Source organism: Anopheles arabiensis, chromosome 2 (assembly GCF_016920715.1).
Source record: "Anopheles arabiensis isolate DONGOLA chromosome 2, AaraD3, whole genome shotgun sequence".
Lineage (NCBI taxonomy): Eukaryota > Metazoa > Arthropoda > Insecta > Diptera > Culicidae > Anopheles > Anopheles arabiensis.
Window position 1 is genome coordinate 5,208,685 of NC_053517.1, and position 23,004 is coordinate 5,231,688.

General features: G+C 49.8%; 2 protein-coding genes across 8 annotated transcripts; both read right to left on the bottom strand.

Annotated features, from left to right (window-relative positions):
• Nucleotides 1–178: 178 nt before the first annotated feature.
• On the bottom strand, nucleotides 179–10,445 carry LOC120898422 (serine-rich adhesin for platelets-like). 5 transcript variants are annotated; one of them, XM_040304261.1, is made up of 8 exons: nucleotides 10,006–10,445; nucleotides 9,786–9,941; nucleotides 7,263–9,476; nucleotides 5,596–7,171; nucleotides 1,421–1,587; nucleotides 1,186–1,322; nucleotides 912–1,112; nucleotides 179–810 (listed from the first exon to the last, which is right to left on the bottom strand). In XM_040304261.1, the coding sequence occupies exons 2-8, from the start codon at nucleotides 9,907–9,909 to the stop codon at nucleotides 349–351; spliced, it is 4,881 nt and encodes a 1,626-aa protein (XP_040160195.1). In that variant the 5' UTR covers nucleotides 9,910–9,941; nucleotides 10,006–10,445; the 3' UTR covers nucleotides 179–348. The 5 variants fall into 5 exon arrangements, with proteins under 5 accessions (XP_040160195.1, XP_040160192.1, XP_040160194.1 ...); XM_040304258.1 differs by having other exon boundaries at nucleotides 5,596–7,174; XM_040304260.1 differs by lacking the exon at nucleotides 10,006–10,445 and having other exon boundaries at nucleotides 5,596–7,174; nucleotides 9,786–9,999.
• Nucleotides 10,446–10,892: 447 nt separating this feature from the next.
• On the bottom strand, nucleotides 10,893–22,851 carry LOC120898423 (patched domain-containing protein 3-like). 3 transcript variants are annotated; one of them, XM_040304264.1, is made up of 7 exons: nucleotides 22,695–22,851; nucleotides 17,573–18,210; nucleotides 14,138–14,384; nucleotides 13,978–14,063; nucleotides 13,336–13,899; nucleotides 13,144–13,264; nucleotides 10,893–13,063 (listed from the first exon to the last, which is right to left on the bottom strand). In XM_040304264.1, exons 2-7 carry the CDS (start codon nucleotides 17,773–17,775, stop codon nucleotides 11,282–11,284), a joined length of 3,003 nt encoding a protein of 1,000 aa, XP_040160198.1. In that variant the 5' UTR covers nucleotides 17,776–18,210; nucleotides 22,695–22,851; the 3' UTR covers nucleotides 10,893–11,281. The 3 variants fall into 3 exon arrangements, with proteins under 3 accessions (XP_040160198.1, XP_040160200.1, XP_040160199.1); XM_040304266.1 differs by lacking the exon at nucleotides 22,695–22,851 and adding an exon at nucleotides 22,273–22,655; XM_040304265.1 differs by lacking the exon at nucleotides 22,695–22,851 and adding an exon at nucleotides 18,539–19,015.
• Nucleotides 22,852–23,004: the final 153 nt, after the last annotated feature.

Genomic DNA, 23,004 nt, shown 5'->3' on the forward strand with positions numbered 1-23,004 from the left:
AATCGGCACACTTCCAACGTGTTTGATTTCTGTCAAATGCGTTATGCGGCTTCGCTGACAGAGACGCGCATTTGAAAAAACCGTTAGACGTTTCTATCGGTTTGGTGTATTGGAGCGTTTGTGGTAAGTCGTTGCTTTTCGTTTTCTTTCGCTTTCTCTCAGCGCTCTGCTGGAAACGTTCACATGCACCTTTTGCACATCCCAAAAGGTGTCGAATGTTTTGTTCGCGCCGATTTATTTCGCCTTATCCAACTATGAAAACGTAACAAACATAGCACTAGACCCCCCCTCTAAACGAACAGAACTTATCTACCACAGCCCGCATACGTTGTTGCATACGTCCCGGGACTAATAGTCGTCTTCCTGATAGATCTGTGTTAGCTTTTCGTTACTGCTCGGATGGCAGACGCGACCCATGATCAGGCACTGCACCACCCAAACGGTCGACACCACAAGCAGCCCATTGCGGGTCGCTTTGATCTTGATCTCCTCGGGAAATTCTTGATCCGTGAGCAGGTAGCCGGTCAGGTTTTCGGTAATATCAGACTCGGTTTTGATCAGTCGCACCGTACCGCCGGCCAGCTTGCAGACCCGGCTCCAGAAATCGTTGAAATCTTTGCACAGACTGGCCACATTAATGCACACCGAGGCGAACGGCGTGGCGGTGGCCCGCTTGTCCTTTGCCCGCCCACAGCCCCAGTCGATGAAACGCTTCTCGAGAAACGACCAGCCAGCCGGCAGCGCATACGGTTTGTGGTCCACCAGCATCAGCACCTGGCAGCACTGTATAATCCACTCGTGCGAAACGGCCTGCAAAGGGACAAGGGGACAGATGAAGGAGCTGCTTCTGCACCTCATAGTTGGCAGCTTTCACAAGCTTTTGTTTAGCTGCGTGTGCTGCTGCTCCTTACCACAATGTCGCTCGCTAGGCACTGCACGTACATCGCCGTGATGGAAGGACGGGGCGCAATTAGCTTACACTGTTTGTACTTGTTCTTCGGGACGTCCTCGAAAAACTCATACACCTTACCGCCACCCGCCTCTATCTGATGCCGAATGTGTTGCTTCACGAACGGGGTGTTGGAAAATTGTTTCGCATTCGCCTCAGTGCTCTAGAAGGAAGGAAAAAGCGTTACCGTAAGTCTGTCAACCAATCACGTGGCGTTACCCGGCATTTCTCCCTACCTTTGAAGGAACGGTACAGGATAGCAGAAAGTGTTTGTTTCGGAATAGCGTTTTTGCATTTACGGGAATCGGTCCGAGCAATTGATCCAGCGAGTCCTTACCATCGTTGCCAAAGTACTCGTAGGCGATGTACATTCCTGTGAAATGGAATAGCAAAGCAAAGGTTAGCAAGCTATATTATAGGAATGGTTCAGCCGACAAGCGCAAGTCTCCTTATGTTCGGACGGGAACTTACTGGCAAGGACCGACTCCTGCTCGGTGCGCTGCAGCTCGGGTTGCACACCGTTCACTGCGTCGAGTCCGGTTTCGGGGCTTGTAACGACAGGCACTTCTTCTTCTTCTTCGTAACCATCCGATACATCGCTACATTCCGATATGTGTTCTGGTGGCGGGAGTTGTTTTCTGCAAAGAACGAACAACGAACGTTTGGTTACTTTAACTCCAACACTAGACACTACATCCAATGGTACACACACACACACGCGCGCGCAGGTGGCAATGTGTATTTTCGAAGAAGGTAAAAAGTGTGATACATAGGGACAAATGCCAAACATTTTGCCAAACGTCTACTCCACCCCCCTCTCTGCCATGACCCACCACCACTTTTCGTGTGCAAAAGGGGGTGTGGTGTGTGCTAGCATCAAAAAGGGTGGATTTTCGAGTCAAAAAAGGACAAAAGCTCACATTCCTATTAAATTGCGGCAATCATTAACGTTGTGCAGTAAAGTATGTAATTATGTCTTCATTCTACATTCCTATTTGTTGCGTGTTTTTTTAAAAATCACGACTTTTCCACAGTCAAAATGTTTGGCATTCCTCACACAGCGCACACAAGACAATATATATTTGAACCATTGGATGTTTTGTCGCTACATATTTCATTAATTTACAATTGTTTTATCACTCTCTCCTTTTTGGTTCCGCTAAAAGAACGTGAGTCCCCGCGCACTGGACGTGGGCCCCCGCGAGAGTAAATTCAGTAACGCGCATTGATATTGTTCTCATCCGTTTTTGTCTGGGTGGTTTGTTTATTGAACCGGGTTTTAATAGAGAACCTTTGCGAGTTGGCAGCCTAGAGCAGCAGAGTTCGTGTGTGTGTGTGTTTCGATATCTGGCGCACAATGCACACAACGCTGCGCATCTTCATACGCACCGCGAGTTGCGGATTGTCAGAACGCGACGTGATGCCGAATGCGATGGAAGCTGGGATGACGACGACTTGTTGACGGCTGGGGCTTGCTTGGCTGGTTGGATGAAGCTCTCATCAATCCGGCACGCTGTAGGCGATGCACCACCACCTCCTCCTCCTCTACGTCAACGGCGGAATGTTGCAGCATTCACACGGCTGTTCGGCCCATGGCAGGGTGGCTGTGTGTTTGTGGGAACAATTCTCTTTATCCATGTTCGGGGGGTTCGTGTTCCCTCTGTTCTCTTTAAATCGGTGTTCACTATCGGTTATCCCCTTCCTTTTCTCTAATACACTACCAGACACACTTCTTCCAAACCTTGCTTATTCTCATTTGAATCAATGTGCATTATTCGATTAGCCGGCCATTCAACACGCGTACAGTTTGCGCTCTTCTTCTCACGTGGAACCATTGTTTTATGCTTTACTTTAAGGGATCGTGTGGTTTATTATAGTTGTATCTTCATCGCTAAAACGTGTCGCTAAATTTGTATATGCGTTTGTGCGCGCCTGTATGATTTTCTAACATATGAACTAGTTCTGATATTTCCATTGCAAAAACAGAGGCTTGGCCGCAGACATCTGTGTAAGTCTGCTTACGAGGGCCGGTGAGTTTTTACATAATGTTTGATATAGAGGTGTGTAGAAGAGGAAGGTTCAATCCTTTCTTCCTGCACTTTCGTCCATCTCTTGTCGTTTTGCACCGCACCGTGATCACTCCTCCTTAGGCATGATGCACCCAAGAAGGGATGATCAAGACAAAAAAACGGGATTATATTTTGGTGCTGTGCCTGTGTCTGTACGGTATCAAAATTAATGAGTTGTCTGTTGTGTGCAAAACCTAAGGGATGAGATGATCATTCATCATTGTCTCTTGCTCCGTGTTTACCATATTTTTATCTTGCCACAAGAACATTTTATTCCAATCTTTTATTTTACATCAAATTCATAGGTGTAGGTGTGTCTGTGTATACGTATATAGTCGTATATATCTATATTATACGCCAAATTAGTCCGCCTGATAGTTTTTTGTTTTGTTTTGTTTGCTATTTACTAGATACTCTAGGGTTTAATGTCCTCGCATATATATCAAACTAGCGTTGGAGTAATGTCCCGGTTAAAAGTCATTACATTCATGGAAGAAACACATAATACATTTTCGTTACCGTTACTAGTAGGTAGGGGGAGAGGGGGTTGTCCAATTACTGGAGAGGCGCAAAAATCAGATGCCTATGTATATCAGCAAAAACGTACGTTACTAGTAACGATCATTCCATCCTATCCTCCTATATATAGTACTGTCTGTTTTTAAAGTACGGCATTTAGTAAGAACCAAACAGAGATTAAAAGATACAGTCTTCCCCTTTCTGCTTCACTTTAAAATGTGGGCAATTGCCTCTTGCTGCTGCAGTAGTAGTAGTAGTAGTTGTAGTGGTGGTAGCAGTAGTGAGCACCAAATCCCACTACAATACTCGATTGCATTCTCTACTAACTGACTTGTTTTTATTGCAGGTTGCACCGCTTTAGACACCAGTGAAATATAATGCAACTATTTTTCCTCTCCTCTAATTCAACATTTATCTTTGCAGGATGATGTTCCCGATGTTAAACTACGCCCTACTCCTTTGCGCTACAAAATAGCAGCATCTGAGAGTTCAACACTTTTACGCCTACAGGACAAACTCTGCGCGCAAGGGGTAAATCAAACTGTAAGAGACGCGCGCGCGCATGGAAGGACATGCAGCATCAAAATGTGTGGACACCGAATAGCTAATGGCGAGATTGATTAAAATACACAGCACTGTGTAGATATAGTTTCGAAATTTGCGCGATTATGGGGCATTTTAGCATTGTTCCGCACGTTCTCAGACATGCTGCTGCTGCTGTTACGGCTATTACTGATTAAAGGTAGCTTGTGGATGATGTGGCACACCGACGATACACACTAATCGCTATCTGCATTTTACTACTCTAACTTACACACCTACTTCCCCTTAATCATAAAACATTACCTTCTTTCTGTGCGCGATTGCGCCTCTGTCTCTCTGTCTCTCCCTCTTTCTTTGCTCATTTACTTTGTCGCTGCTCTACTAATGTGCTGCTAATCAAAACTTTGCATGGGGAAAGCTTATAATTCTAAAGCATGCCAGGGCACAAGCACTTGTGCGCCTCGTACCCACCATTTTCACTCTCTCTTGCTCTTTTTCTACTCAACTGTCTGCTGTAAACTTCCGCCCCAAGACGTTGCTGTCGTGCTGTCGAGTGGATTAGGAATGCCAAACAATTTGATTTGTGTGTAATGATGCTTCTCTGTAGGTCGAATATCGTGCGTGAGGTTCTAACTGTTAGCTTCTCAGAAGCACCAAATGCCTCTCTCCCACGGTTCTGTGCTGGTGGTAACCGGGGAGGGCTACGCGAGGGAAAGATGACGCACATGGAACGAGGATCCATCGGTCCACATCAGTAGTGTGAGTGTGTGTGTGTTTGTATGAACAGGAAACAGAAGGTGTGTGTCCAGTTTGCAAGCGCAAGAGAGAACGCTCTCATAATGATGATTCAAGATTGAAAAACAAAATAGCATTCCTTTTCACTCCGCGTCCCAAATTTCCTCAGGGCCACCACACATCATGATATACTAAAATACATCGTTCCGGGTTCAAAAGGAAAAAGGGATATACGAACTACACGTATGCTTCGTTTGCGTTCCACAGTCGTCATTGCTTTAAAAATGTCGGAAGATTCCGTCCCTCCGTTGATGGAATTCTGAAGTTTTTGGTGAGTATTTTAGTGGTAGTTTTAGTAGTGGGGGAAGTGGTTGGTTGGGAGGTGGTGTTGGTAAGTATACTATTGCTATGCTATTTAGTATCAGTGTGTTTGTGGTAGGAAGGACAGAGAAATGTATGAAAAGTGTAGAACGGTGATTGGACAGAAGGGCGCATTTTGTTGTCAGAACACGCTTATGAAAGCCTATAAATACATAAACATAGCGAAAAAAAGAAGAAAAGATGATTACAAAATCATTCCACACGGCTTGTGACGATCGTCCCTCCTTCTTCTAGCGATCCCCCTACCGTTGGTGGTCGCGCTCTACTCAACACAGCTCTATCCGTTTGTTAGCAGATGGTCAAAAAGCTAGTTGCAAGGACGGGTTCTGTCCACTGCAACTGCATTTGTTTGCTGTTCACCCTTCTCCACACGCCCAAGCGTTACCAAATCTCGCTTACCTTCGTCCTCGGCGTCCCTTTTTACCAACACCGCCCGAGTAGCCCGCTTCCGGTGTGGCAGGTGTCATCGACTTATCGTTCGCACCCCGCTTGCTGCGCGTGGAACGTGCACCTTTGTCGCCCGACTCTGCCGTCAGCTCGGACGCGGCTGCGTTTCCTTCCGGTGCGTTCCCTGCGTTGCCACCGGTTGCGTCCTCGCCTGCGGCACTGCCGCCCGTACCGGCGGCTTGCGCACGTAGCATCTGAATCGGGTCCGGTTTGTCCTTGCAGGCGTTGTGGATCCACTTGGCCTGCTCGTCGGTCAGGTAGATGTCGGTGGCCGTCACCTCCAGCGTGCTGGATGCCGTTCGCACACCGTATACGACCTCATTGGCATCGTTGCGCTTGATCTCCTCCACGATGGCGGGCTCGTACGTGTCACCGCCGGTCAGCGCGTGTATGGAGTGGTGCTTTATCGGCAGCACACCGTCCTCCCCGAACACGATAATGTCCCGGGACAGCGTCTTGGAGCAGCCATCTTCGAACACCACCACGTACTTATTGTCCTCGCGGTAGTTTGTCACCCGGCCGGCGTAGTACTTGCGATCGGTCCACCGGGCCAAGCAGCAGATGTCGAACTGCTTCGGCTCCTGGTGCACCGATTTGGACTTGGGCGTCGTGCTGGACGAGCTGGCGACGGGAGATTCGTTCGAGGAAGCGGCCAGCCCACCGGTGCCCTTCGCGCGCTTTGCCGGTTGCTTCGAACCGGACGCACGGGGAGTGCGCACATCATCGTCATCCTCATCGTCGTCGCTGTCGGCCGCCTTCGAACGCTTCTGACCACGGGAAGCACTCTTCTTTGCACTTTCTTTGCGGCCTCGTCCCCCGACGGCGGGCGTTTTCGGAGTCTTCAGCAGACCGTGCGCACTTTCCTCATTATCACTGACATCCTCGTCCGGCGCAAACGTTCGCCGCAGCTTCTTGAACTCGTCAATCATCAAATCGCAGAGCGCCTTCGGCCCCATTACGGTTTGCTTCATCTGCGGCACCGTGAGGGAGTGGGACGACTTTGCCGCACCGCCGGTTACGGTGGCAACAGACGACGACGAGGAACTGTCGGACGATTGACCAACGTTGGTCGCCGCAGCAGCCCCCGCCTGCGCTCCCGGCAGCGTGAACGGCCCTATACTGCTGACACTACCGTTGGTGGTAGTAGTCGAGGATTGCTTTGAAGAGGAATCGATATTGGACGCATCGTGCGCCACCGTCTCGGCGGTTACTGACGGATCGGCTGCCCGCTCGCCGCCGTGGATTCGTTCCACGGACATGAACTGCAGCTCCTTTCCCTCGTACCATACGCTCACTTCGTACTGCTGCTGGACAGAGGTCGTGGGCGATATGGCACGGGACAGATCCAGCTGCAGTGCACTGACGCTTGCTTTACTGTCGTCCTCCCGCTTGATGGACACGAGCGATGATTTGGTCATGTCGGTCTTACCATCCACATCCGAGCCTTCTGAGGTCGAGGAGATGCCATTCACCTTGCCGGCGTTGCTCACGTACAGGCTGATTTCTTCCGTACTGTTCATACCCGAGGCTGCTGAAATGAAATATTCAACATGTCACACATACACTGTTTGAATCCTTATCCTACCCTACACGTTTGTGTAGCGTCTTTCGAAACCTACCTGTGCATGAGTCCACTTCCGATACGTCGCTAACCGTTTTCTGGCTAGCCTTGGAACTGCTGCCGGAGTCTTCGTGCCGCAGCTCCTTCTTGGTGCTCTTCGCCGATGAATCCGATGTTCCCGTCGTTGCTGTTTCTGTGGTGGAAGGCAAACTTTTCGTCGAGGACGTCAAATCGCCCGCTTTCTTGTCTTCCGTCGTTTCTGTCTCCGCCAGCGATACCGACTGCTCGTTACGGCTGGTGGCGGCGGCGGATGGGGAGGAAGAGGAGGTGGTGGTGGTCGTGGTCGTAGTATCGTCCGCCTCTATTCTGCTGGTTTCGACCGACGATGGTGGGTTCGTGATTTTGCTCACATTGCCCGAGCTTACCTTCCCGAACGAAGGATGAATCGGCGTGGAGCTGTAGACGTTCGACGAACTGACGGCGGATGTCGTTACTGGGTTCAGCGTTTTCTGTGTCGGGGTCGCGGGATTGGAGGACGACGGTGTGACGACAGCTGCCGAAGTGCTGTGGTTCGGCGTGCTAGTAGCCTTTGCCGCCATCAAGCCGCTTCGGTGAACCGCTTCACGCAGCAGCTGCTCGTCCAAACGCTTTTCCGTTGAAGCCGGTTTCTTCGTATCGCTGCTGGACGAGGGTTGCGAGCTACCGACCACACTGTCTTCCGGCAGCTTCACTGATGCAGTAGTGGGCGTTTCTGTGCGCTTCACCACTACCTTTTCCTCCTCCTCCGTGACCGTGGTGGCAACGTTGCTACTGTCCACTACATCCTCCTCGACGTCGGTGACTGGTTTAGTGGCTGGTTTAGCGTCTGCAACACTGCTGGATGATGCTTTCGCTCCCGAATCCACCACCTCCATCGGTGCCGCTGCTCCGGAAGTAGAAGCGGCTAGCGTCGAGGATGTTGCGGCCGAGGCGGCAGCTGTTGGCTTCTCGGTCGAAACCACACAATCCTTCCCATCGACACCGGACTCCTTCGGTTCCTCGTCTTCGCCACACAGGTACGCGACCTTTTTGACACACGGTGGCTCCGCTACCGGCACTGCGTCCGTAGCAGACGGATCGGCGGACGTGCTGCTCTCCGCTATGTCGTTTTCGTCCTCATCGACCTCCATGGCTTCATCGCCCGAAGGCGTCGGCAGAACGGAGGCGGAAACTTCGCTGCTCTCCGCCGGTTTTGGAGTTTCGCTAGTCGTCGTCGTCGTGGTCGTCGCACCACCCGCGCCCTTATCGTCCGAGCTGGACACGTTCGAGTGTTCTGCTTTGTTTTTGTTTGCGGTGGAATCGCCCTCCTGGCGCACGGGCTCTTCCGCTACCGACGAGCTGATTTCTTCCGACTTTTCGTCCATCGCATCGGACTCAGTGTTCGGTTCGGTGTCGGGCAACAGTTCCACATCTTTCGGGGAGGAGGAAGCTTCATCCACCTCCATCTGTTCGACCGACGGTGGCTTCTCGTTCGGTTCCGACGGTCCTGGCGGTTCGGTGGACATTTCGCTCGGCTGCTTGGCGGGAGCGTCTTGTCTTTCCACGCTTGGCTTGGCAACACTCGGCTCTGGTCCATCGGTCGCATCGGCCACAACGTGCACTTTTTTCATTTGCGGCTCATTGCCGGCGGCCTCTTCACCCGGCGCAAGCTTCCGTTTAGTATTCGGACTGACCGTTTCCGCCACTTTTGAAACGGGATCGGCCGCAACAGCGCTGTCAGCTGCATCCATCTTTAGTGCGCTCGGCTGGGCAGCCGAAGATACCTCAGAGGACGATGCGGCGGCCGGTTTGGCACTATCGTTCACCTTCCCGGCATCCCGTTGCGGTTGGGACACTTCCATCCGTTTCTCTGGCATACCATTCTGGTGTGCCGCTTCCTTTACCGCGTCCAAATCCACTCCCTTCTCAATCGCTTCCATGCGCTTCAGCAGTTCGTCATCTTCGTTATCGTCCATCTGGTCGGCACATGGTGGCGGGCCAACGGCAGTCTTGACAGGTCCACCACTATCCGTCGACTTTGGCACGGCGGGCTGTTTTGCGGGACTTTTTGTGGCGTCCGCTATGCTGTTCGTTTCTCCCGCCTTTGCGACGGCATCAGCATCGTCTGACGCTTTCTTGGGCGGCGTTGGTGGTGTCAGCAGCTCCTTGGGCGCTTCGTTTGTCTTTCCGGGCGAGGAGTCAGCAGCACAAGCTGAATCTTTCACTGAATCTGCGCTCGAGTCTGGAAGCGAACCTAAAATGATGAAAAAATTAAATTGAGTCTCGTACCAAATTCCGTGCGTCCTGAAAAGCGCAATACAACAGCACAATTTGACCACTCGCCAAAACACAGGAATAAATTGTTTACAATCGTTTTCGGTGGAAAAACACGCGCGCAGCGCAAAGCTTCCTTCGCTTGAGCGTCATTCGCACTGACGATTCGCAAATCATCATCGTTGGTAGGGCAGCAGCAGCAGCAGCAGCAGAAAAATGCTTGACACAACTTGCAGCGCCAGCAAGCGCACACAGCAGACAGGGGAGAGAGAGAGAAGTGAAAACGTACCATTTTTGCCAGATGCTGCTGCAGGCTTTTCAGCGACTTCCGCTACGGGGCAGGACTTTTCCACTACAACCGTGGACTCCGGAGTGGCCGCCGTCGCCGTCTTCGTCGTACCGCCGAGATCCATGTTTGTTTCCGGGCTGGCTGCTGGGATGTTTGCTGCAATGGTGTTTCTCCACCGTTAGCAAAGGTTCTTCTTCTCGCGAAAACGACAAACACTCACCAACACACGTGAACCCACGGACGCACGCACCGGGAGCATACACGCACACAAACACGCTAGCGCAGAAACCGCTTCTTTATCCTTCCTCCCTTTCCCGGGTAGCTCCTACCACACCACGCGTCGCTTCAACACACCCGGCGCGTCGTTTTACCCGTTCTTTGCTTCAATCACTGCGTGCACACACACTCACATACACACAGCAGTGCCGGATTTGTACTGTTTCCGAACGCTTGGCTACACTTTTTCCACCAACTACTGAACTACCGTGCACTATTGCGCTCCACTTCGCTGCACACACTTTCGGACCGCACTCGGGGTATGCCGCCACGAATAATCGCACACTAATCTGTTCCTGGAAGCGTACTCTATTGTCACGAAAAAGTGCTACCGGTAAACGTGCGCGCGCGTGGTTCCGTGCTTGTGTGTGAATGAGGCGGGTGCACACACTGCTACCATGGTGTTGGTACTGGTGGCCAAAACGTCCTACCGGTTGTATCAACATTAAATCCGATTGTGAGCATATTTCAACGCTTTATTTCGATATTTCGTAACTTTTTCAAATAGCAAAATTATTTTTTTGTATTTTCGCTCGTTCACTTGTGTTAAAAATGCCTCCACTAGCAGAAAATTGCTAATATCTGTGCGACTGTAATTTGTAATGCCTTGCCAAAATCCCACTGTGCGAACACGATCCCTTTCTGTACCTGCTATCTCGCACACACTACGCGTTCTGCTGCTATCTTGACAAGTGAATTCGGGGTAAATATTTTCTTGCTCCTCTAGATCGAAAATCGATGAAACGATGAAAGGCTGAATTTCAATTTCGCTGTTGATAGCAGTTATTTCATTTTCTGAATGTAGGAAAAGTGAAACACGACAATGGCTGCTAGTAATAGAAATGCATCTGCTATGTGTAACCGCTTTTTATTTCCCACAATATTACATTTTGTTTTTAATCGTTTCGATTCTCTCTCTCTCTACTCGTCCTTAACTTCTTTCTATTGCTTATCAATTATATGTACAAATTGTAGTAAAAAAAATACTTCTTAAAAATCATGCGTAAGGAAAGAGAACATGATCGATCACAATTAAAGTTATCAGGCAATATTGTGCTTGAGGCAGAGGACACTTATACACTACTGCTGCTAAGCTTTCTCGCTCTCTCTCTCTCTTATTCCTAATGTCTGCGCGCGTTAATCTTACTTCTCCAGCCCTCTTCCACGGACGGTGTAAGTGCGTGTGTGCTTTAAATTCCGCTTCCCTCGCCGACACATCCCTACAGTTCCGTACCGTTCGGGGTATACTTTTCCTTGCCAATGAAGGAAATCATTTCCGTGCCCTCGCGGCACACTTTCTTCGTTGGACTGGGATTGTTGTTGATCGTGTTCAGACTGTTCAGCGATCCGCTGTACGGGGCCGGCCCGATCAGGCTCAGTATGACTGGCAGCAGTATCGTACCGTGGAACAGTCCGTACGCAATCACGAGAAGGAATATTTTGAAAAACGTCCTGTAAGTATACGCCTGCGAGCCGGACAGTATCGAGAGGGACAGTATCGTGGATCCGCCGCCGTAGAAAACGGCCGCCCCGATGTGTAGCACCGTCTCGAGACTGCGCCGATTCCGATCGCCCTTGTTGATCGTCAGGAACGTGTGGCCAATGTGGGCCGCATAGTCCACGCACAGCCCGACGGCAAGCTGCAGCGCAATGCAGGATACGAGATCGAGCGTCAGTCCCCAGACCTGCATCAGCCCGCCAACGTTCACGAGCGTAAGTAGCACACAAACGAATATCCAGAAACAGATTTGCAGATTGACGATCAGCACCACCGAGCAGAACATGACGCCGATCAGGGCGAGCGAAATGTTGCGATAGATTTCCGTGTCGATGATCTCGTCCGTCACCCAGTTGCCGAATATCTTCGCCCACAGGGTGCGGTAGTGATCGCCCGTGCTGATGTTGCTGCTCGCCAGCACGTCCTCCACCGCGTACTTGGCCGGCAGGTACTCTTCCCGCTCCTTGAACGGCCGAAACTTGAAGTCCATCGTCGTGACGGTGATGTTGGGTGCGGGCTGGCCGCACTTCAGCTTGGTGGCGAACTTGATGTTCATCTGGTAGCGGCCGCCCTCGTAGCTGAACAGGAACTTGCTCAGGTACTTGCGGAAGTCGGCCTCGCTCAGCGCATCCACCGCAATGTCCTTGTCGTAGTGCGTGTGCACAAAGTCCTGGAACGCAGTCACCCACGAGCTGAAGCTGTGCAGTATGTCGGTGCGATTCTCCAACCGATGCGTAATGCCGATCAGATTGGGCAGCTCGGCCGTGTAGTTGAGATTGCCGAACAGGAGCATCGCCTCGTACCCGGCGTTTGGGTAGTGTTCGTGCGTTTTCACCACGAACTGGTTGTAATACGTTTCCTCCGGGATGAACCAGTTGGGGTCAAACTTTTGCCGCAGCTTCAGCAGATTGTGCACGTTGACGCCGGTCATCAGGACGACGGCCAGTATGACCAGCACCTTGCCCACCGTCGTCAGCAGGAACTTTGAGTAGAGCGCGTTGATGAACCGGTGCATCAGATTGTACTCGCACCAGAGCGAGGTCGACTTTTCGTCGTGCACCACCCACAGCAGGAACGAGTTGCGCCGGCTGGCAATGCGCAGCTCATCCAGCGTAAATATGGCGACGAAGAAGGTGATAACGAACACGAACATCATGAACACGCCGGCCGCCGCGTAGATGCAGAACGACTGCAGCGAAGGGATGACCGTGATGGAGCCGACGATGAATGCCACAATGTCGGTGAGCGATGTGACCGTAATGGATGCGCCTGCATGCTGCAGCATCAGCCCCATCCGTTCGGCCAGCTGCAGGTCGGGATTGGCTTTCCGCACCTTCCGATAGCAGGCCATCATGACGAACATGTCGTCTACGCCGAGCCCCATCAGCAGGAAGGGCAGCGAGGTGTGTACCGGGCCGTAGGACACGCCAAGCGCTGCCACAATGCCACAACCGGCGACGAAACCCATCCCGACGCTCATCAGTCCCACCGATCCAAGAATGACCTAGAGAAGCCGGCACAAACAGAATCCAGTTAGTGGGTCATTGCCTTGGGGCCACGGTGAACTCTCGACGGTTAACGTACCCTAAACTCGGTCCAACTGAACTTCGATAAGACGAGCTGCATGTAGACAAACATAACGATACCGCCGTAGATTAGCTTATCCATGTCCTTGAACATTGATTCCTCGCTAATGTCTCCGTAACTGCCGTACGTACGAAAAAGATAAACCGTTAGTAGCAGTAGTTTCTGTTTTCCATCCCCTGCGCCCCTTACCTTCTTCCAGCCGCATAGTAGATGTCGGTCTCATTGTTCGACAGATCCCGCTTCGCTTTCGTAACAATCTGCAGGAACCGTTCCTCCCACAGCATGGCATTCTCGGTGACCCAATCCTCCGTACCGGCCGCATTGCCACTCACGTCCGAATCCACCTCGGAGAAGTTGACGTGCACGAACCAGTGCGTAACGAGCGAACCGGCCGACACGATCCGGCCACTCCAGTCGCGCTTCACGTCACCCAGCAGCTCGGCAAACTCGACCGTGTGCCCCGTCATCGGGCTGATCGTGGTACGGTTCAGCTTATCCACAATATCCTCCTTCGACAGGCCGGCAATCGTGGTGCGATTATACTTCCACAGCTCCAGCAAGCTGCTACCGTAGCAGCCCAGCTCGAGCCGCTCCACCATCGGGCAGAACAGAAACGAGGGAACATCGATAACGGGTGTAAAGAAGGGTTTACTCTTCTTCGGGCGGCGTGTCGTTACCGACGGTTGCTCGAGGTCTTGCGCGTGGCGCTTTCGGCGGGACAAATCCGCCGTGTACTCCGCTATCAAAGGTACTCTGGGGAAAAAGGAAAATGGAACATAAAACGCTTAATTAAGAGCTTTCTGAAGGGGATAGTCTGAGAGTTAGCCTTACTTGTGGCAAACATCGGTCCAGCCTAATCGTTGACCCTCGCTATTGTGAAACGTGAAGCCTTCCACTTCCTCCGTGATGGTTGCAATCTGCGCATATAATAGAAGACATCAATACCCGTTCCGCTTTACAGCAAGATGCAGCAATAGGGCAGATCTCTTACCGTCTGTAAAACTTCCGGCACCAGCACATCCGGGGCGGTGATCATAACCGTTTCGATCCGATTGCCTTCCTTAAAGTGCTCTATCAGCCAGTTGGTGTCGTGCTGAAACTTCGACCCCACCGGTATCCACAGCTTCATGGGGCTCTTTTCTTTGTGGAACCGGATGAAGCCCACGCTGCACAGGGCGACCAGCAAGAAGCACAGACCGATCGTTTTCCACGCATTGTTTGCTATCCAGTAACCGAGCCTTGATTGGAGGGAGGGAGAGAGAGAGAGAGAGAGAGAGAGAGAGAGATGTATAGAAAAGAAAGATATGATATTAATCCCGGTTTGCTTCAGCTCATACAGTAGGTGATGGCACATGGAAAACAACACAGCAGCGCACTGAAGACGGGGCTGCAGTCATATTTATGAGCGCAAGAGGTTGAATGCCGTCAACCGTGTCGGGATGCATTTAACTGGAACAACCTCATTAAACTGTGCGCGTTTGACGCAATTAGATGTACCAAGTCGGTCGAACAAATGCGGTGAAGAATTTTCCTCCTCACACTCGCTAAACGGAACTGCTGCATGCACTTTCTTGTCAAAGATATTTGATCGGCCAAACGCGTAGAGAGCTGGGCTTCACGCTATCCCAATTTTTGGGAGGAATAATATTCATTAAAAAGGTTAAAATGGAAAGGTAGCATCGTATGAATAATTTACAAAGGGCACAAGAAAGCCCTTCACTGATGATTACCAGATATCGTGCCCTTAGTACTGCTACTGGCTAACAGATGGCGCCACCTCCAAAAGCATCTGATCGTTTGTAAATTATACAAAAATGGGTAGATTGGCTCTAAAAAAATCATTTTTTGCACACACTGCTCATCATCTGTTATCTCACGCGAAAAGTACACAAGCGTTAAATTTGCAAAAGTTCAATCATTTACGTCTGGCACGTGCCATCCCTGTGCAACTCTATCTAGACGGTGTCTGGATGGTCGATTTTTCCCATGCTTTATTTTTGTAGATCATACTGCAGGTCACCACCACCATTCGGTTCGATTCCTCGGCCAGTTTTGTTTGAGTATGATCGTTATGTATAAACAAACTGCACACGCGCGCGCCTGCCCGCTCAAAGTACTGAATACTGTGTATTTTTACACCTATTTTTAATACAATTGATAAGACAGCGGAACAAATTGTAGCACCGCGGCAGAGGATGGATGCCGAAGAGCAACGAGCAAAAAAAGCGGCAAAGACAGACAAGACAGAGGCTGCCAGTGACTTATCGTTCTCGTTAGTTATATCATCATCGGTAGCAGATTTATTGCCATGCATATCATTTCGTTGCAATAACCCGTTGACCGCAAAAAAGCATCTTATGTCCGTATTGCCGCACTCTTGCTGCACTGGGCAAGAATGATTGCAAAGCGTGGATTCTCTATAGCTTGTAGCAGCGAGATAGTGACGAGCCATTTAATCCGCTTTTACTTTTACGGATGGTTAATACATGCCAGCGAAGAGGAAGTGGCATTACGAATTATTAAAAATAAACCAGCAATAGCAGATAAGATGGCGTTTATTCGACAGGCTGCGTCACGTCACGTCTGTTAAAGTCTATTAAATTAAAGCGTAGTTTGAGGTCTTAAAGCCGGCACTTCTTGCCCGGTGGCCGCTTTTATGGTGAAATTTGCTATGGCACCACTTTCCTGACCTTTCTCTAAACAAAAACAAACATTCGCTGTCGGTACAGTTGCAAACCGATCGTGTCATTGCACGCAGCCGGACATTGCCAACCGCGGTCCGGCGGCGGTCAAGGTGAATAATTCGAAATGTGGCGTATGTGTGGCCCATGCTAAGCGGTTATGCAAACGGGACGTATATGCCGCGCTTCGCATCGTACATGGTGACACTTTTACTTTTACAGCCGCAGATGTTTGATTTTCACACTCGCCTCTGGACCGATGATCAAGCTTAGCTGTTGTGTGGTGGGGTTACCCGTTTATTTATTTGTTTTTTTATTACACCAGAGCTTCATTTATCACTCTCGATTACGGGCAACGTATCAAGGCCGGTGTTGTGTTCTGTTGGCGATAGTTTAATCAAGCCCGTTTGGCGATTGTTGTAGTGGCCAGCCAAACTGTTTGTGCTCTCTAATCGGTTGCTACATCCATTTGTCCGGATAAAGTTTGCCAGCGATCCACATAATGCTCGAGCGTTTAATGATCGTCCGGTATGTTATCATGGGTCTTTAATTGACTAATCCATTACCATCTGTGTGTGTGCTGTACTGTGAGTACAGGAGTACTACCAACCATATTCTGTTAACAGTCAAACATCAATCATATTAACTTTGGACCTTTGCAGAAGCTCTCCATGCCTCGAATGAACAATGTTGCCCTTAGAAAAAATGCCAATCTAACAATGATCCAGCAATATAAGTAAAACGAATCGATTCCTTCATTTCCGATTACCTCGATTCATATTAAACCTTCACCTCCTTTCCCCTCTTCCGAAGGAAATCCTCCCTCGAAACAGTTGTCATTGGTGTGTTATCACATTCGGATCATGCGTTCAAGTGAACCTTTGACGAACCGTATCGAACCTGTGTTATCAGTATCAGACGGTGTGTGGAGTAACACAATCGAGAGTATACTTTTGTAAGAAAAAAAGACACAAAACTCGATTCGCTAAAAATAACCACCGTGTTGTGGGGGCATTCTTTGCGAAGGGGAAATACCCATTAGGAAACGAAACCGCATATCATCTTAGGGATAGTACACTGATCGGAAGCGACAACTGCCCTTGAAAGACAAACGGTGGTCCTCAGCTTCCTTTTAACGGTAAACCGCTTTCCAGCGACTCCAATTCCATGGTCATTTGGGATTGGACATGCTGAGAGCTTTGACTTTGAGTCGCAGCGGAATTTATCGACAAACCGTCGAACCGGTTCTAATAACTGCACCTCCGCCAGCCAGCTTATTCCAACCCGCTGAATGCAGAAAGAATGGCGTGAGAGCTCGAATTTAAAGTTATTTCCCCCTCGCCCAAAATGCCGTTTGATGATCTTGGCTGTATCCTTTCTGTCTGTGTTTTGTCCGAAACCTGTTATTCCAATGCAACATTTTCATCAATACTCTTCCGATGCTCTGCTCTGCTCTGCTTGGCATTAACATTTCCATATTCAAATGTGTTTGATTAACACTTTTTGTTTGTTGCCTGCTGTTGTTGTGTTCTTTTCAGGAAAGGATTTTTCTGTGTTTCAGTGTAGGAAGTGTGATCTCTTCGCGTTCCTCGTGACCTTGGTAAAAATTAGCAAACCGATAAAAATTCACTGTCAAGTTCACCGATGGGATCGCTCCGTGTGTCTGTTTGGATGTTTTTTTGTTCGTTACTGTTACCGCCAAAAATTAACGATCGTGTTTTGCCGATCGTTAGCATTTTACTTACCGGTAGAAAAATTTCCCTATCGCCATCGATACGTAGTACGACAGCCGTCCCATGCAGTTCAGCCGGTCCACGTTCGGTTCGTCGCTTTCCGGCTGCACACCCGGATGTGGCTGATGGTTGCCACCATTTTCAGTCGTCGGTTTGTGCAGATTCTCCTCACTTTCTGCCCGATGATGGCCATTGCTAAGTCCGTTACCGTTCATTGTTTCCGAGGCAAGTGGCTGCACTAAAACACTATCCTCACCCACTGTGGCCTCTCTTCCAATAGGATTGCGTAAACACAGCTACTGAGCAATTTTCACCAAAAACTGGCCCTCAGCAAGCGATGATGATGGGCAATAATTTATGCGACGCTTATCACAATTACCCCGCGCTTGACGTGGGACACGCGAACCAGCCTGACGCACATGTGCCGTCGTTGTTGAGCAGATTAACTGAAATTGATACACACACACACTCCCGGAGCGTTTGACTTCACAACAGCCGTTCGGGTGGATAAATGTGCTGGTCTTAAACTGACAGATCGCTCGAGCGGTCGTCACTTTGCTGCGGGTTCACTACTACCGGCAGGCACTCTATGGCAGGAACTGAGCAATAAGGCTTCTCTATTTGTACATTCTGATTGATCGATTGCAACACTGTGGAAAGAAGGAATGGAACAGGTTAGAGCTAGTGAATAATATGCGTGAATGTGTTTTGCTTTCGCTCCCTTAGCAGGCGATGCTTTACAGGTGCAATAGGAAAATAATGAGCGTGTACACCTGAATTCTTCCGTTCTGATAACGATCCAACTCTTCATTAGTGCATTGATTCGTAGCAGTGGGGCAGGGGGCAGGGGGAAAGGAGGGAAGCTTGGGAAATGGTTTAAAATTTTAATTGCACCCCATCTCCAGTTACGTCAGGCCACCGATGGCAAGTCAAATAGACCCGGCCCGAGTCATACTTAATGTCCGGTTTATTTCTCACCCTTTCTCGAAGCGTTAATTATTTCACTGCAGCAAGGGGGTGCTTGGTGGTGGTGCCCCTTGACCGGATGGAAAATGGGAATTGCACGTCATGCCGTACCGGAGGAGGAGAAGGAAACGTGCACCGTACCATTTACAGGTGCCATGCTGTTTCCAACTAAACACTATTCTCCCAACAACTCTGTCGCCATCTTTCGATAGTGGTAAAGCTTTCGAAGCGCCATTAGACCATCCTTTCCCACACGCACAACAAAAACACACGCCCTGTTATAGCAGCAATTAAAACAAAAACTTCCCATTGTCCAGCGTCGGACGGGGAGGGGTAGTGGCCGGTTTATGGCATCCACGACCCACTATGAATAATTGCAGCACCCCACAGCCTGCTCTTTTGTGTGTTGGTGTGCTGCTCCGTACATATGAATGAGCCGGCAAGGCAGTGAGGAGAAATTAGTACACCACACAGTACACACAGTGTGTGCGTCACTATGGTGACTAAACGGTGGGCACTGCGCGACCATGACGCGTAATCACTTGCGCGAATGAAATGGAAATGGTCCACTATCGAAACACGCCTTGCCACGTTAGAAGACGATGTTTGCGCGCAAATTCTCTTTGTGTCCTTGCGCGCCGCGCTCCCGTCAAACGCGGAGACGCGGATGAATGTAAACTTGTTAGATTATCGTTTGATTACTTGCGTCTGATCAAACTCAGCACCAGCCCATGGAGCGGACGGGTGAAGCCTTCGCGGGCCAAAGATTCAATTAGTCTTAATCAATTGGGTGGTGAACTTTGGTGCAGCCCCCGCCCGGCGGTTCGCGATCGTTCTCTCGGCCCAGATAGGTCGCGCGTTTGCCTTGTTCTCATTTGCCGTGCATGAGAACCGATCGTGGACGTGTATGGGGGGGTCGGGCGGGCTGTGCCGCAAACGCAAACGAACGGATGACCTGAAAACTGGCTACCCCGCTACGTCTGGGAATGCAGATGTATCGAACACCATTAACCGTGGGCCAAGCATTTGAGTGATGGGTGAACGCAAACTTTCTCTTCAATATTTGTTGCAAAAAAAGAACATAATTTGGGTTCGTCCCATTTCTCCACCTCTTCTGAAGCTGATGAAGGGGTAAAGTCTGACGTTATTACTAACACATTGATGTCTATGCCTGCATCATGCTTCAAAATACCAAGCGCGGAACGAATCAAAGCTCCTAGAACAGTCTCAAAAACCAAAACAACTCGATCGTCATCATCATCACCATCATCGGTGATCGTGTCAAAAGATGCTGTGTGACGTTGTTTAACTTTTTTTCCTGTTTTGCCAGGAGTGTAAACAAAAAAAAAACTAAAACTCATTCTAATCTTCACCGCACATCGTTCAAGCCGGTCAAATCAACGAACCGAAATGCGCTTTTTTGTGGCTTTCGCTTCTGAATTCATTCTAATCTGCATTCGAACCTGTTCTGTGCTAGAACGTTCGATCGAATTCCTTCCCGACCCGATCATCAACGACCATCTCTCGGCTGGGCAGGTTTTTCCAGCGCACGTTTTTGAACGCAGGTGAAGGCGGGGAATGCGAAAAACACGTTGAACTTTTCCACGTTTTACGCGCCTGTTTGGCGCTTGGCCTTGAAAGGGAAGCCAAGCGACGCGCGAAGTTAATGAGAAATAAAACGATCGTCATCGCTGTTACGCGCACCTTTTTTAATGCTCTGGGACGTGATCAGCAAAATCCCCCCCCCCCCACCCTCGAGAAAGATATGTACAATCGAGGAAGGGAACATAGGGCGGGAGAAACAACGATCGAGGGCAAGGTCACGGTTAACGAGTGTCACCCGTCCATGGGCACATTCTCTTCCAAAAATCGATAAAAAAAAAACAAACTCACACACACACCCGGCGGCACCCGGCAAATGATGCGGTCAGTTTGACGAACAGACGCCGCCGATCGGTAGGCCATGCACACACACGCGCGCGCGCGAATGGAACCGCTAAGTGGATGCGCAAACACTTTCGACTGCTTGCGCTTCTTCTTGGCGCTTCGATGGCCGTTTGTTGGGTAGAAGCGGAGGGCGCAGCCTCTCGCAGTGTCACACAGGATGACAGGCGAAATATAATACAGGAAGTAGCCGTCCGCAGTCCTTGGTCACGGGCGGGTCAAACGCCAAAACATATGGGCAGATACGGCTCTGTGCAGCGTGTAGCGGCGCTGATTCACCACGCCGGGGTTAAAAGTCTTCCATGCGAGTCGCATCGTGCTGAGCTAACGCTTCTCTTCTCCACTCTTGAATGCATTCGGAATCAATGTTTCGAGATCAGACAACGAACACCACCATGACGGACACAGATTAAATACGTGCCAATGTCAAGCGCGGAATTCGGTCATTAACGCAACGACGACAATTTGATACCCACCCTACGGCGCTCCGGGGCAAATGTAGTGAAAGGATGCAAAGGCCGGTGCCGCTTTCGGAGCAATTGTGTGACAGAACTCGCGACCGGTCCAATGTGGCAATTTTCAATGTCGCCGGAAGCTTGGGACGCCGCAAACAAAACAAACTGCCCGCCCTGCATACACTTGGCTTTTTCGGTAGTTGAAACAGCAGCATTCTTATTGCTCTTCAAACACACGTCCACACGAGGACATTGGAGGTAAATTTATGGCCCCAAACACAATCTCAATCACGGGCGGGTTGATTTACGATTCGGGAAGCTTGGCAACAGCTTACGATGGCAAACAGCTAATGTTGGGCGCACTTTGCGTGCAAATATTGGCAGCGAATATATAAAAATCAATATAACGTGTTTTACCCCACAAAATGGCCAATTTCGGTTGTGTGTGATCGCGTGTGTGTCCCGTTTGCCTGCACTGCATGGCCTACTATGAGTCAACTCCACAGATTCGAACTCCCACCGGATTGGAATCATAGTAGCCGCTGTTTCACTGCAGTATTTTTTGCCCTACGCTTTCGCGGGTCTACATAAGATCGACGTCCGAATGATGAGTTCGTTGGCGCATAATTGATTCGACGCGTCGATCAGACGATTTGCGGGCCTATTACACAACTTTAACAAATTCTGATCTCTTCCGTTCTATTGCATCACGGATGGAAGGTTGCAAAAAAAAAACAACCATGGCTAGTTAAGTGTTAAAACAGGTTGGTCCTACAGAGGCCGCTTTATACCGGTTTTGGTTGTTGTTGTCCTCTGACGCGCTTCGTTCGATGCACAGAAAAAAACAAAATATCCACAAACCCTTCATACACACGGACACGATTCAGTGAAACTTGCTTTTTCTCCCCTAAATCGATATACAGGAGAAAATCAACCAAAATTATGGCATTTCGAGCATTTTCTGCTGTGTGTCCTTTTCGTTTGTAGGTCGCGAATGCAGGTTAAATTGGAACCGGTTTGGTCCCTTTAATATCCCCTACTACTGGGTCATTTCTGTGGAATATGTTGAAAGTTTTGATTGAAACGCGCCCTGACCCCGTGCCTTTGTTGGCAACAATTTCCATCGAAGAACGCACGTTTGCATCGATTCTCCCTATTTTTGCGCGATAAAGCGTGCCATCATCTTTTGGCTGTTTGAATTCAATTACTAGCATCAATCCGCCGACGTGTGCGATCGATTGATTTCGTAACCTTTTCACACCAGTAGCAGTAAGCGTAGTCGGAGAGGTGCATCCGTGCATTAAAATCAGCTGTCCATTCGTCCGCCCTATCTCACTGCTTGCTGACCTTTCCTTTCCAACGCCGCTGCCCGCTAGCAATCTTTGCTGGTGCGCACTGTAACAAAAGCTAGCTGAGCTCGTGTGCTGCTTGGCGAGGAATACGAAGGGCAGGGGACACCCCCGGCGGAAAACATCTGTCTTTGGCACATCCACTCACAACGACCATGGCACGGTTAACAAAGAACCAACTAAGACGCATCTAAATACGCAACTAAACTCGCTACCACTACACTAGTACGCAAGAATCACCGCCGGTACGGGATTTTCTCGTGGCGTATCTCACTTGGCGGCGTTATTTTCACTGTGCCCTCCGATAGGGATCGGTATTTGCATTGCTTAGAGAGCGAATGCAAACCCGGAAATAAAAAGGTTCAAAAATAACACCGAGAAACTACTGTCAAAACATCAACCTAGACACACACTCCGTACCTCGGTCAAGCAGAACGCGTAGATAACCACCATGCACTCTAGAACAGCACAGGGACTTCACCGCGACGGGTCGCGCAAGAGAAGGGAAACGCACCAGCCGCGAGATGTGCGCCGCGCAGCGAAACACGCGTGTTCGACCGTCTGCTACGAGTGGCGAGAAACGACTTCACCTTCTCTCGGCCAACTCGACTGGCGATGGTTTGCTCTCGCACTGTACGAAACCGCTCGTGGCACAGGGTGGCGAGGAACGAAACGCGTTCAGTGCGTGGCCTTAAAATTGAAAGCTATGAATTATGTTTTTTTATACTTC